Raw genomic sequence first — 15,670 nt, forward strand, 5'->3', positions numbered from 1 at the left:
TTCCAAATGTATTTAGAAGTTCGGACGTTTAGTTTCTCCAGATGTCGCTTAATTGTGTCACAAAAGCGCACTTGGGGACTTTTGTTGGTAGGCGGGGTCAGCGAGTTTCCTCTGCTTCTGCCCGCCTTCTCTGGCTTCGAGTGCCGATTACCGAAAACCTATTGGCGGAGAGCCCTGTCAATCACCCGTAAGGCGTCTCTGTCTATGTCATTCAGTAGCAGGCAGCGGCACCCCAAGTCCTCCACAACATAGTTCAGAGAAGTGTTACTGAAGTGGGACTGCAGGACCCCTCCAGGCTCCAGCACAACACCACCAGCACCCAAAACAAGTGAAAGAAGGCGACAGGGGAATAATGGAGCAGCCTGCTGTATTTGCTGAGCAAATGAGACCCCTTTTGAGGACGGTAAGACCCGACAAAACACAGGCAGAAATGCATGTTTTTACCCCAGACATTTGTCTGTCTGCTGCAGAAGAAGGGGGGATGCTTGCTTTAGAAGTCAGCTGCTATTGTTAGCACCCGGCTTTTCTAGTCAGGGGGACACGTGGCGAATGGGCTTCTTGTTATTAAAACGCCTTCATATGGAAGGCGGTGGGAGCATCAAATCACTTATGTTGTTTGTTTAAGTTCGTCGCCTTGATTGGTTATTGTTTGTCTCATGTGGGTTCGTCACAGAGTGCAAATAAGGCGCTACTAGTTAGACACACGAGTCGAGCTGCAGTATCAACCCCTTGTTCAGGACTCAGGAGCCTATTACCATGTTATGTTACCTGGCATCGTTTAACAGGACCGAATGATCTAGTTAAACACGAATGCCTTAATGTGAATATTATATTTGCCAATCTTCTTATTCACATGCATGAAAATAAACAACACTTACACATCCTCAAGTTGCCATCATGGGCTAATGATCCTGATGGTGGCGCTACAGCAACTGTCTACAATTTTGAAAATTCATAACAAATCAGTCGTTTATGGTACCAATATTTTTGAATGATCAAATGTTTTCCCCAAAAGTGCATCAAAATGTTTTACTGTATAACGGCACACATGTTCCAGACTGACTGCTGCTAAGCTGCCTAATTTACATTTTTGGCCCATAGTACCTATATTATATTTGTTCTCCAAAATATATTCTGAACTATTTTGAAACACATGACCCATTTGTCTTTTGTGATGATGACTTAAGTCTTCATGGTATTTTGGGGCTAAGTTAAACATGTTCACAGTTCTTTGAAGTAAGGAATTTGCAAGCCTTCAGTATGTCATTCATTCCTAAGATTAACTACGGTGTAGTTCACATTACTGGACTTAAAGGGGACTGAATGTCCTTCTGCTTGTGACGTCAACAAATGACTTTTTTAACTGGGGCTTGAAAAAGCTAGATCTTATTTTGTGCAGCATTAAACTTCTTGTGTGTGACCTACATAGTTTGTGGGTTACACAAGCCCTTCTACATGCTGACCTCTTGCCCCAGTCTGACTTCTGTGTGTGTGTGTGTGTGTGTGTGTGTAACTAGTCTCACAGAGCTGAGGCCGATTCTACAAATGTCTTCTAAATCAGTAGTTCTCACACTTTAAAGACCTTACAAAAATACTTCAAAAATAGCAGATGTACAAGCTTGCGGCGCGGCACTTCTGAGCTTGTACATCTGTTATTTTTGAATAGCCAATGCAAAAATCTAAAATGACACGAATGCTTTCCCGGTTTGAATGGGTTAACCATTTCCACCCTATATACTTAGTTGACCGGTATCTCCCAGTGCTCTATACTTGTTCTGCTAATTTTTTCCCCCACTACACCAAATAATTTGCCAAAAATTGCCGATCTACAAGCATGTTGCAATGCGAGGCATTGTGAGCTTGCCTTGTAGATAGATCAGCTATTCTCACTGGATGTTGGCCTCAGAATGAAGCTTCTGAAGGAGCTTCAAGGGGTTGAATGACATTCACATCACGACACTAAGATTTAAGTGGGTTCAAGTGGTTCAATGGTCATTCTCATCAACGTGAGGGTCAGTGGCAGAGCCAGCACATGTTTTTATTGGGGTTGCTGAGGGAGGAGCTTCACTATTAATTGGGGGTGCTCCGAACTGTGGTTATAACCTACCAATTTAAGCATACATACTGTACTGTGTATTTCCTGTGGGTGCTACAGGTGTACTATGGCCATCTTGGCCCCTTCAAGCCCCCTATAGCACCGCATCTGGTGAGGGTTAAGAATCCTGTCTCATCATAGAGCGGGTGATACAGGCAGACAGACACAGAGATGGACAAGGCCTTCAAGGAGTTAAACTATGTTCACTTGTATTTCAAAGACAGGAATTATTTAGGTTAGTTTTGAGTTTGGGTTGGGAGTCGAGAACCTTTTATGTATATTTTTTTGGCTGAAATAGAAGTCAATGCTTCTGCTGTGAAAGGGGGCCCTTCAGTCAAATCGACTGCCTGAAAGTCCTAATGAAGTCTCTGGCCTCTTTAACCTTGACTCTGTCCTTTAGAGCACCCGCACTTGAGGAAAAGTACTCCATTGTTCTGATGTCAGCCGAGCCGGAATGCCTGAAACCCGGCTCCAGCTGAGAAATAACCACTCTGTGTTACTTTGCCGCTGCTGCCCTGACCAATGTCATGTTCTGCAGATCCTAATAATGGTCCAAGGATAGGTGAAGGCATTGGTGTCCGGAAATAATTTAAATATTAGGCTACTGTATATGCACTTGCTTTTTCAAGGCAAGCGTCAAAACATGCTTTATGTATGTATTTTGTATTGTGTTTTGTTTTTCTTGTGTCATGTCAAATGTGTGAACTGTTTATTGTTGCATACATGGCTGCTGGGTCGCAAGACAAATTTCAGTGTGAACTGACAAGTATTATCGTATCGTATCGTATCGTATTAACAGTTAAGATAAAAGAGAGCAAGGAAACATGAGAAGAGCATTCATTAAAATATAAGCAGGTGTAATCACAGTAGGTGTGAAACAAGAGTTGCAAGCAAAGTTGAACGACAGGACTTAGGCAGCAGTCCAGTGTCCACGTCACGACGGGATTGCTGAACGGTGGTTTGTGTACAAGGTGTGTAAAAACTAAATAAAAGGACATTTAAAATTAGCAGGGGTATATGATCCAGGTGTTTATATACAGTTGACAGCTGTGTAGTCTTGAGGGTTGTGATTGCTGTGAAGTGGTTTGTGCAGCATCAGTTCTCTGTTGTTTGTATCAAGAAACAAATCAGGGAGCTGCTGCCTCCAATAACCTTTGCTGTGACCTCTGATGACATTTTGGGCCCCACATTACCCCTCCAGAATGTATTTAGCCTTTATGGAGAGAACAGTGAATGATAATATACCAACCACCATGCATGTAAGCCTACATTTTAAGCAGAACTAGCATCTATTATTGTTCTCAAATCAACAGTTCACAGTGTCGTGAATGCTAAAACTCAGCCACCTTTCTGCGTTCCTCCAGGCCACCAGGTTTGTAGAACAGGAACTCAATTTGCCAGTTGATTACCTGCTGAAAGAGGAAGGCAAGGGATTATGTTTTTCAAATAGATTAAAAAGGGCATTGTAAAAATTAAGGTCATAAGTTCAACCATAATTGCACTTATTCATCTTTGTTTCCTAGCCTGCCAGGAGCTAATGGATGTTCTGAAGAGAGAAGAGAGAGTGACGGAGAGAGAGAGAGGGGGGGTGGTTGAAGGAAAAGAAAGAGTCCACTGTATCATGGCTTTGCCTGAGGCATCCATTATGCTTTCAGAGTTTATATTTATCACTAAATGACAGTCTATTTGGTCTGATCTCCATTCACCTCGTTAATGTGCGAGTTCTGACTGACGTTATGTCTGGCGCCAGGCAGCTATATCATTCTCTTGTTCCTTATACTAAAACCGGGAGAAAATGTAAGAAAGCCCAGAGTTATCATTATTCACTTGTACGTTTGTGTGAGTTCCAAAGCTAAAATATACATCTATTAATGAGAGTGACTGGGTGACTACATCTGGGACATACTGTTGATGAGCATTATAGGGATACTGATACCTTTTATTCTCAATCAACTATTTCATAGCAATAATTGTGAACAATGAAATGAATCCATGTTCTGCCTATGATCCCACCAGGCACTGATATGCCAGGGAATATTTTGCGTTGTTGGCTGGGTTCAGTGTTTTTTTTGTTTTAATGACTTGACTGAACATTTTACTGATGTTCTTTTAGAGCAATAATTAATTCTTAGAAAATAATTCACCTTAGGGGAATTCAGTCAAATACTTAATTGAAGTGGTGAAAAGCAATTATTGATAACATTGTTTGAGCCCAGAATCAGTAATCCCCCTGCTCCCTTTGATTTCCATGTTTTGCATTAGATCGGGGTCTTGCTGTTTGTTTGTATTTGGCTGCTACCAACCATATGAAGGTGGCTCCATTGTGTCGGTTTCCCACTGATGTTGAATTTGACCAGTCAGGAGATTCCAGTCAGATGAGGATCCTATGCTAGAGAGTTTTTCCTTCTGTTGTCCTCCTCTGTCAGTGCCTGAAGCACTGTTTAATTGAGTGGGGGTGCATGGGTGTAGTTTTATAAGGTTTTGGTGCACGACGCTGCACGTATGATAATGGGTAAAGCACCTGCCCACCACCGTGGAGACTTAAATTCTGGTGTTGCTGGGGTGGGAAGCTGCCATTCACTGTTGTTGCGGCTCCTACAGGTTGGTCAGGGCGCCTGTTCAGCAGGGGACAGCACTGGGAGGGATAGTGTGTTCCTCAACATGCACCCTCCCGGTGAAAGAATGTTTATCAGAGTCATTTGGTTGTCTACATCCTCATCAGACAAACAGTAGGGGTTGGCAGTGACAGGAACTATACTCTAAATTGGGGAGGAAAAAAGTTGATACCATTTTTTTATAGTCTCCCAATAGTGGGGCCGTAGAGTAGCCTATAAAAAACACAAACGATGGTGTTAAATCTTTCACCGTTATGACATTTCTTTGAATGGTTCATTAAATCGATTGAGCCCCTTTTGTAGAACTAATGGCATAGCATTCAACCCTTCACAATGGAGGCTTCATAGCTACAGCAGCCTATAGACTAATGACTGCACAAAGGAGGGCTTGTTTGTTAATTTACCGTACAATCCAGCCTCTGTAGGGCAGAGGTTTTCCTACCAAATGAACTTAATATTATGCAGTGTGACGGTGAAGTTTCAGACTTTTAAGTGGCCACTATTGAGAGAGTGAAAAATGATAGCCATTGTGTGCGACCCTGCCCTGGAGTTTCTTTGTCGTTCCTTCACAGAAAAATGTTGTATGTAAGTAAGTAAGTCAGTTGTTTTGGTACTACAGTGCCATCTTGGAACAACCTTAAGGCCAGTTCACACCAATGCAACTCCTTGCAACTGCAACTCCTTGCATCTACTTGCAGCCATCTTCCCCAAATGGCAGTTGCAAGGAGCTGCATTGGTGTGGGCTGGCCTTAAAACGGTTTTGTTGCAAGGAGTTGCAAGTAGTTGCATTGGAGTGGACTGGCCTTTAGAATGTATTATGAGAAAAGAGGTAAGTGGGGGGAGGGGATCAGATATCTAGCTAGATGGTACTTCCTTTAATGGTGTTTCTGTCTTTCTTCATCTTTGTACAAGTCTTGAGCTCATAAATTAAGCCCTCTTAACAACACCTGGCATCAGCGTGCATTCCAGTTGATCGGATTGGGATTGGAAGGTGTTAAATGCATAAAGTGCAGTGTTGTTGTCTGTCTTTCTGTGTTCATGCTGGCTGTGTCTGTCTTTCTGTGTTCATGCTTTGCTCTCTGTCTCTCAGCATTCATGCTGTCTGTCTCTGTGTCAATGCTATCTGTCTCAGTGTTTACGCTGTCTGTTTCTGTGTACTTTTCTTTGCATTGATGCAACAACAATGGCTTCCATTTCAGCATGATAACTTTCCAGGAAGAGAAAGGCACCAGTTTATATTAGCTCGGAAGTGCCAAAGATGATGTCATTGGTAGGCGGGGTCCTGAACTGTACATATGAGATGCAGAGTGAGTAGACAAAAATTGTGCCATCTTATAATGAGCATTGGTCCAGCTATATGACGATAAGGTTGAAAATGGATGAAGTGCTCCTTTAAGTTTAGGCATGGATTTGGTGTGGTTAGGGTAAGGATGTGGGGAGAGCGTTCACCATGCACTTCTCTGACAGCAACAAAAAGAACAAAAACAAACCAAAATGTCCTCGTGAGTTATTTTTCTTCACATAGATAGAAGAACCAGCACAGCATTCTGCTGTGTTTTTATCATTAGTCAGTGTTTTCTCATAGCTGTAAGCTATCTCTCACTGCTAAACCGGTTCTAACCGTAAGTTTGCGTCCCATGCATCCTCATTGGCTAGACCTGGCTATAATGACTTTGGAAACACCAAGTATTTACTGTATTGAACCTAAGAAAACAGGTAATAGTGGATTCTCTTGAACCTTTTCTCAGTTTTTTTCTCCTTTATTTGGCCATAGACCAAAGGCTCTTTTTTCCATCATCTTCGATCTAGTTATTGGCTTGAGCTAGAGATGCACGATTATGGTAGAAATGATCATAATGAGATTATCAAATTTACTATCACACACACACACACACACACACACACACACACACACACACACACACACACACACACACACACACACACACACACACACACACACACACACACACACACACACACACACACTCAGTCTCAGTCTCCTTTAGTTACTGTACTGCCTCCATACACATGCACAAACACGCACACAAGACATGTCTCCCTGTTCCTTCTGTAACCACAGTGGTTGAACCACTTGATTACTGTCTTCGCTACTTCAACGTGCGGATTTGGGTCAGGACACAAATTAATATCTGAGGGGTGAACTACGTCAGGCCAGGAAGAATGGCCTGACATAGAATGCTCACGAGAAAGCAAAGTGGAATGCGGTAGCAATCTTGTTTTCATAATGTTTTGGAAGCCAAAATCATAGTTGAATTTATTCATATTTGCGCATCCTTATAATGTACTAACCATTACAGAAATAGTCTCTCTCTCTCTCTCTCTCTCTCTCTCTCTCTCTCTCTCTCTCTCTCTCTCTCTCTCTCTCTCTCTCTCTCTCTCTCTCTCTCTCTCTCTCTCTCTCTCTCTCTCTCTCTCTCTCTCTCTCTCTCTCTCTCTCTCTCTCTCTCTCTCTCTCTCTCTCTCTCTCTCTCTCTCTCTCTCTCTCTCTCTCTCTCTCTCTCTCTCTCTCTCTCTCTCTCTATTGGCATGAGAAAATTTACATTTACCAAAGTGGAACAATACAATCAAAATAATGTATGTACAATTAAAAGGGAATAGAAATGATGTGTACACACAGAGCTTGTTGCATTGCAACTGAGGGAAATCTAACCTACAAAACCATTAGAATTGTGCATTTGCTGTCAGAAATAGTTAGCCTATTTATCCACATAGGAAAGGTTAGCTTGGGATAAGCTTTTGCAAAGTTGTGCACAAAAAGCAGCTGTTTTTCACAAGTGTTTAAAGGTAATTGATCTGTTTGTATGTACAGTGTTTCTATGTACCGAGGCCACTCGATGCAGACAGTGCAGGAATACACACAATGATTAGTAGTCTTTGGTAGTGTTCCATTTCACATCCTTCTCCTATCACAGCAGCTCACGAATCTTGCTGCTGTGTTTGCACGTTGTTGTACTTCGCCCAGCAGATATGGGAGATGTTTTCAAACTCTCCTTGGGTGATTGTAATCTGTGGGAAGTATGTCTCTCTGATCATGTCTTGGTACAGTGGGCAGGCGGTTAGGAAGTGTAGCTCAGTTTCCACTTCATCTCTCTCTAGAAGAAATGTTGAATGTCCCGTTTTAAGCCAACATCAACAGTGTGCTTATCCTGAGGCCTTTACTATGAAACACACTAAGCGGTCACACAAATGTGGTTGTAAGGCAACACAGGATTTCCCCATTTAGAAAGGGTTGGTGTTTGCAGCATAAGAACAAACACAAACATGGACAATTCTTCTGCCAGAAGAAAAATACCTTCAAAAGAGACTACCCAGATAAATTACTGGAGCACTCAACTGTGTCTCTACGTTTTATTGTTTAGCAAAATGTAAATCTTATTTGGGTAGTCTTTTTGAAGTGCCCATGTATTTTTCTTCTTATTCAATTTGTCCCTGTTGAGCACCGAAGCACCGAGCCCTTCTTTTTTTAAAAGATTTTTTGGGGACTTTTTATGCCTTTATTTAGAGAGGGATAGGGAAAGTAGGCTGACAGGAAATGGGGGGAGAGATGGGGAGGTGACACACAGCAAAGGTCGTCGGGATTGGGAGTCGAACCCACAACACGCTGTCAGGCTGGCATTGCAGCCTAGGGTGCCTGGACCGTCAAGCTACGGCCCAAGCCAGCACCGAGCCCTTCTACCTTTAACTGGCTGATGTGTGTTGGACATATCTTTGTGACTTGTGACTATGCTTTATACTTGTTGGACCGTTATCTTACACATAACCTGCTCCGGAGCAGGTTATGTGTGCAATATACTAAGTTACCATGGTGATGTACCCCAGTAAGAAGTGACCCATTGTCGTCACAACCCCGAAAACCCAGGATTGAACTTGAGGTGCCCTGAAAAATGCACAAGGTGACATGCAAACAACATGCTCACATTGATAACATTGCAAAAAGACGCCCACAGAGGCTGAAGTGTCCAGTGTGGTTGGCCCCTGGCCACTAAGTTTACCTGACTAACCCCAAATCCTGCTTAATAGTCCAGGCCTCTGTTCTGGTCTGGTTACTTTGCTAGGTGTTTGTGCTGCTAAATATAGCTTCATCCATTAGATGGCACCCTTCTCATTTCATTTCACCCACAAAATGTATCCCAGATGAGTTGAGGCAATGATTTATGGCTCCGTTTTGCTACAGCAACAACAGTTTGGTGGTGGTTAATGTAGGCGCGCGTTAGTAGGATATCTGTTGAAATGCTGTTGACCTACATGGACTACTAGACGGAGCGTACTGTGCATGGTGTGTATCCAAGGCATGTCCTTGAGGAAAAGAATAACCATCTTCTTTGTGTTTGCTGTCCAATATACACAAGAATATGTTGCTCTATATTGTCTTTTACTTTTATGTTGACTTGATGCTGCTATTTCGCCCACGCCCCCATGATTGAGGATGACACTTTGTCTGTCGTGGAGCACCTGGAAAAATAAAGGTTAAGGAAAAAAAAGATGTCATGGAGAGGGGGCGATGAGTCATCACTAAGTGAGGGATTACAGGATGCTGAAAGAAATGGCTGACCTTGAGGCTGTGATACGGATCATGAATGACAGAGAATGAAAGACGGACAATCATGCAGGCTCCCAATGAATAAAACTGCTGCCTGTCCTTCTCAGTGCACTGCACTCGCCTGTAGAATGACTACAAGACACGTGTTTCTATTTATCTGTATGTGTGTATTGGGGGGCTGAGCCCTTGTGTATGACCTGAATACCTCAGTGGGTGAGTATTTGTGCGTCCTCCAAGTGTGGATGTCCTCTGAGAGAGAGAGAGTGAGAGAGAGAGAGAGAGAGAGAGAGAGCACTTGCTCTTCACTGGTTGAATAAAATATTCATGGTAGCAGGGATTGGCTGTTGAGCAAAGAGCGGACTGGCATGGTAGAGCAAAGCTGGTCTGCTTTAAAGCAGCTCTCTCTCCCCCTCTCTGTTCCCCCTTTTTATCTCTGTACTCTCTGTCTCAGTCTTTCTCACTCTCTCTGTATAAACAGATGAGCTGAGGCAGAGGCGAGGCGACAGACGACCACTCTAGTATCTCTTGTTAGAACCTAGCTCAGAGACGGAGACGCACATTGTCTCGAACACACACACTCACTCTATCTCTCTCACACACACACACACACACTCAGACAGACACAGGCTCACATGTACCTAGGGAAGACAGCTGGTTAGGGGAAGGAACTGGCTAACGTCTGCTGCTGAGGTTCCAGTCCCAAATGGAGGGACAGGCTGAAGGAGAACATGTGCTTACGGTATGTGTGTGTGGATGCACGCACGTGTGATATTGTACATTTATGTCTACTATTGTCTGTGCTGTGCAAGTGGTTTTCTGTGTGTGTACGCAAACCCATTTTAATGTTGGTGTGTCTGACACTTATCCAGCTAGTCGTGAAGAATTAGTTCTGTGTGTAAATGTGCGTCTTTTTTTTGGCTCCTCCGCTGCTCAGCAGAGCGCAGGGTGCACTAGCAAGGAGGGCAGGTGGTTGGCAGATCTGAAGGGGTGGTATGGGGAGAAAGAGAGAGGGAGAGATGTGAAAGAGGGGTAAGAAGCCCCTGCCTTGACTACTTGGTCTCTTGAAATGGAAAACATCCTTTCTGTTCTTTGAGACGACATGGATGCTGAGAGAGAGAGAGAGAGTGAGTGAGAGAGTGAGTGTGAGTGACGTGGAGGAGGAGGGAGGGAGGAGGCAGGAAAATGGGGACCGCCATGACGATGATTTAATAACAAAACAAGCATCTGGAAGCTTCAGGAAGACGTCTTATTGGTTTAAGGGAGAATGGAATTAGAACACTCAGGCGCTAATTTTGGGCTGCAGCCCAGATTAGTCAGGGGGCAGAAACGTGAATGAATACTGACAAGTCCTGTGAAAGGCAGGTGCACACACAGCGAGAGAGAGGAAGATATTCGTGGAGCCAAGTGTGTGTGTGTGTGTGTGTGTGTGTGTGTGTGTGTGTGTGTGTGTGTGCGTGTGTGTGCGTCTCTGTCTGTCTGTCTGTGTGTTGTATCAAGGAATCTGACTGTATCCCATGTCCTCTATAGGCTCATAAACCTCTTATTCTTTGTGTTTTTGTGTCCGTAAAGAAATCCTCCCAAGCATTAAACATGTAGTCATGAAACAACAAGCAGAATGATAATCAAAACAAACAGTTCCCTGACTGCCTCGTTTAAAGTCCTATTTAGTCCTACTGAATTGGAAAACAATTTTGGCCGTAAAAATTGTATCTTACCACCTCACTCTAAAATGTGCTACTATAAGTGACTGTAGATTAGTTGTCCACAAAAATCTGAAATGACTTAAAACTGTTTATAACTCCCTAATTCTTGGAAAATAAAGTCAATTGATTCACAGATATTGTTTTTATTACAGGCAGCATTGTTGGTTTTTGCTCTAGCATGTTTGGTTTAGTAGCAAGTTATTTCACTGATTAGGTATGCAGGGAGAAGAACTCATTATTGAACTCATCAGGTGTAATTTACTGGGCCAGTGTGGAGCATGATTAGGGACCTCAAGTAAACTGAGATGTGAAATAATATGGTGCATATATTTTGCTTGTTCAAGTGAGCGTGTAATATTGCTTCGGGGCACCTGAATAGGTTCAAACTTAGCATTTTGTTTACTGTTCAAGGTTGCATTGAACCTGTAATCCCCTCCTAACTCAAACCACAGCGTCGGTGTCACTTACAACTAAGCTGCTGTCTGTTAGAACCACAGAAAACACACACATACATCTTTGTTCTTGTGCATCAGTACATGGGAGGACTTTGGACTGATATTATCCATTGACTGTATTCTATAACCTCTAATCTTAACCCCCAGTCCGCACCTGACAACATTCCTAACCTTAACCATTGCCCTAACCTTATCTTAGCGACAATTCTAGCCTAAGTCCTAACCTACCCGATAGCCCATTGTAAAGTGAGTGCCACAACATATGCAAAATATTCACACACTTATACACATTTGTAGAATCAGTCAAAGCTACGCCACTATTTTCCCTGTCAAAGCAGTTATTAATTAGACTAATTGCTATCAATCCCCCAGACACTTAGTCAAGCTCCAAACACAATGCTGTTGGATGTATTATTAGATGTAGTCATTAGTTATTTCCGCCAACTTGTGACTTTCCATCACCTCTTTCTGCGTGAATAATTTAGTCAGGACTTCTCTGTGTTATGAATGCTCATACAATAGGGCACTTTAGCACTGTCGGTCCATAACAATCCCTGGTGTGCATCACTGTGACGGCCTCTGTTTTAAGACGGCAGCAGTGCGGCTTTGTGTCTGGTTGTTGTGGTCCTGTTGGGATAAATGGAGCAGCAGAAGGCCTGGGGCTGTTGAGAGGTGCTTGGAATTTCCAATTTCCCATCACTGGATGTGGGCTGTACATGAAGGTTGTAAAACCGATCACAAATTGTCATGACGATATTGGTTTTACCTTCCAACTCAACTCACCATTGCTTGCAGAGCTTATTCAGTTGCCATTCTACCCTGAAGTGTCAGGTTGAGTTCAGTGAGTATAGCTTGAATATGTCGCACAGGTAAGCACGTTTTGTGACATATTCCTTGTCATTGAAATGTGCTGCCAAGTGGGTACTTGTTTTCAGAAAAAAGTAGAAGAAAAATAAATTCTGCAGCGGTTTGCGCAACTCAAACACTGGCAAGCAATCCCCCCATGGAGCTCTCCCCCTGGGTAGCCATCTGAGAAGAGGCTTGTGTCCGTCATCTCTTTCCTCATAATTCTACTCGAATAGAAGCAAGTTAAGGGTGTGTGCCTTACTGTATGTGGTTGATACTGTTCTTTTTCACGTTCACGTCTGGCCGATTCTGGTTTTATACAATAACTGGCACCAGAGAAAACGTGTCATTACACGTGAGTCGCGTGTCGATTATGTACGGATATGAATATTTATAGCTCCAGTTGTGCTGAGTGAAGACTTGTAAATGATTATTCTCACTTTCCAGCTGTTTTATTTGGTCATTGTAGGCCACATATCATATTGTAATTCTATGAGACGGGAAATGTGCTGGGATGGGAGAATTGCATCTCTGACAATGCATTCTCTCACATGTTTGTCGAGTGTTGTTAATATTAACATTAAGCACCTCATTGAAACGCTGATCAGACTGGGTGGGGGGGTGGGCTGATGAGTAGCGCACAACTGATTTCAGTATTTCTCCTATATGCATTAACTCTTTCATTGCCACACTTATTTCAGACTGTGTCGTCCCAGTGCCAGGAAAATGGTGCATTTTTCCTCCGTTTGATTTTTAACATTGAAGTGAATGGAGCAGCATTTTTTTGGATAGCGTTATCTCCTAGTTGCTTTGAGATAAACAAAAAAAAAACAAGACAAAAAAAAATAAATCATTAAAAAAAAACATTTTTTATTTTTTTTTATTTTTATAATTTCCGTTTTTCCGTCATTGGCCATGATAGCCATAGTACCATCGGACGGGAATTCCCGTTTTTGGCAGTCAAAGAGTTAAGCAGTGGCGGGCCGCCACCCCTTAAATCCGACCGCCACAGTATGATTTTTTAATCATGGACATATCCGTGATTGGCTGGTAATGTGTTAAGTAAGAAGTGTGAGTACTTCTTCCACCACTGTCTTTTTTTGTTATGTATGACAGTTTGTCTATACAACTAGGTCTAATACAAGTGTATTTTCCTAAATGTGGAGACAATTCATATGTAAACTATGCTCATTACTGTGCACATGACATGTACTATATAAGTCTTCATTTTGAGAACCCAAAAGAATTTGTGTGCGCATCCACCCCCACACCTTCAGCTTCTGGCTAGGGGAAACACTGTGTTTCAATTTGTTGTTAACCGTCTCAATGCATACATTAATAAAATAAAAATAAAGACAGTACCTCAGTCTCTTGTGCAGGTAGCAGCTGATATGAAATACTGTATGTAGGAAATGGGTGGTCCTAAGGCTTCAGCCTGTACGTTTTAATGACCTATGGGGTGTGTCCAGACTGTACACAGAAAAACAGCATTTTAACACTATAAAAAACCTTTTGAAATTTTTCTTCATCCATTTATAATACCCAGTGAGTCAGTGACCATTGTTTAACGTGGAAATGGGACTTTCGCACTGCCTTTAACCACTTAAACCCTGTACTTGGTTGAACGGATTCCCAAGGGCTCTGTCTGTACTATGCCCCCTCCAGTTTTTGCTCTACATTAATATCTATAAGCTCAGAACCCATTGCAGCATTTCGCTACATACTTTGTGCGACATTTCACTGCTAGTTTCGCTGAATGTTAAGACCCAGAATAGGGTAACGGTTGCTAGGTTAAAGGAGACCCAGTAGTTATCTGTTTAGTTTGCACTGTGACTGTGGGGCTAAATGAAGAGCTATCAGCCATGTTACATCACCTTGACATTTCCTTCCCCTCCTTGTATAGAAAACAGATGGACATCAGAGTGCCCTGTGAGTTGTGGTGCGGATGCTTCGTTTGAACACGTGTCAGCAGGTCAAGTCCACAGTCCACACACTATAATTAATGCCTTCAGAGTTCAGACTGATTTATGGACAGAATACAGACAGAGAAATCGATGCCTGGCATCTGTGACTCATCCCGAGTCACTCATGCTTTGTGGCTGTGAATTGGAGATGCCTAACAAGGCAGGGCGGGAGAGATGAAGGCGAGAACGAAAGCGAGAGAGAGAGAGACATGAAAGGTTGACACTTGTGTGTTTTAGTTTACTGTCAGTCTTACCCCTTCACCTCCTCCTCCTATTGATTCAGCAGTTCACGCAACCCAAGCATTCACGCCTACATTTTCCCCTTCAAAAGTGCAGCCACCAATGCTTGGAATGGCTTGTCCTGAATGTAGAATCAATCCATGCTTGCATTCCATTCCGTTGTTCTCTCCCTCCAGGTGATCTTCTGTTCTCTTGACTTGACTGGAGAGCTTCTGTTTAGCATTCCCATCCCCTGACCTGAGTGGAGAGCTTCTGTTTAGCATTCCCTTCATCTCCGACTGGCTGGAAACTGCAGCCCAGGACACGTCCTCTGAGCCAATGTTTCCACTTGACTGTTAGCTTGTTTCTATTTCTCTTTTTAGAGGGGTTAGCCAAGCCACATTTGCCACTAGTAACGCTAGCTGGTAGTGTTACTAACCTGTAAACCAGACCCGAGTCACGACCACAGAAAATGCCCTGATATAAATAAACAGCGGCAGCCAATGTGTTTGTGTAATAGACTGTGTCCGTTTACAATGGCACAACGTCATCAAAACAAGCTGCACGTGTGCACTGACGGTGCCTCCCTCACCCCCAAAAGTGTAGGCTATTTATGAGTTGATGCCGAGAGAGCCAAGATTTCGGGGACATGTCAAAAAGATGCGTTTTCTGAGTAGTGACATTTATAATGATCGTCTTACTTTATTTACTGTGTCATCCAAGCTAGATAGATAATGACCTTTTATTTCCTGCCCCCCACCTCCCCACATCTTGATGCCTGTGTATGGGCTGGCATCTGTACTCAGTTGGCGTTGTCTGGTGCTAGCCTCCTTCCCCTGCAGTCCTGGCACAGCTGTGCTCTCTGGGCACAATGGGCAACCTGCTCCTTTGGCCCGGGGGATTAGCAGTGATTTGCAGGGTTTATTTTGGACCAGGGCTGTGTGACAGGTTGCATCATGTGTGTTGAAGTTGTTCATAGCAGTGGGGCGGTGTTAACAACACCTGATGCACGTGCACACATCTCATCATAATTTGTGAACACACACACACACACACACACAAATTAATGTAATAATTTACAATTACAATTTAGGCATTTAGCAGACACTCTTAATCCAGATCGATTTACAGTAAACAAGGAAAACACAAGGTAATACATCAAATGCATAGAAATAGTAATCTTGAACCATAGGTAAACCAAGAGCCTAT

The 15,670-nt window shown here is 43.0% G+C and overlaps 1 protein-coding gene across 7 annotated transcripts in view; it reads left to right on the plus strand.

The window, feature by feature from the left end:
* The first annotated feature begins 264 nt into the window (after positions 1-264).
* Positions 265-15,670, plus strand: part of LOC311061945 (sodium bicarbonate cotransporter 3-like) — a 77,362-nt gene continuing 61,956 nt past the window's right edge. For 6 of the 7 annotated variants that reach the window (XM_084080661.1, XM_084080660.1, XM_084080664.1 and 3 more), the window contains exon 1: positions 265-403. In XM_084080661.1, the coding sequence (XP_083936787.1) occupies positions 353-403 (51 nt within the window). In that variant the 5' untranslated portion in view covers positions 265-352. Of the gene's footprint in view, positions 404-9,856; positions 10,014-15,670 lie in introns of those variants that run through there. The other variant, XM_084080665.1, reaches the window with a different exon arrangement.

This window comes from Gymnoscopelus microlampas (assembly GCF_963454915.1).
Source record: "Gymnoscopelus microlampas genome assembly, chromosome: 15".
NCBI classification, from domain to species: Eukaryota; Metazoa; Chordata; class Actinopteri; order Myctophiformes; family Myctophidae; genus Gymnoscopelus; species Gymnoscopelus microlampas.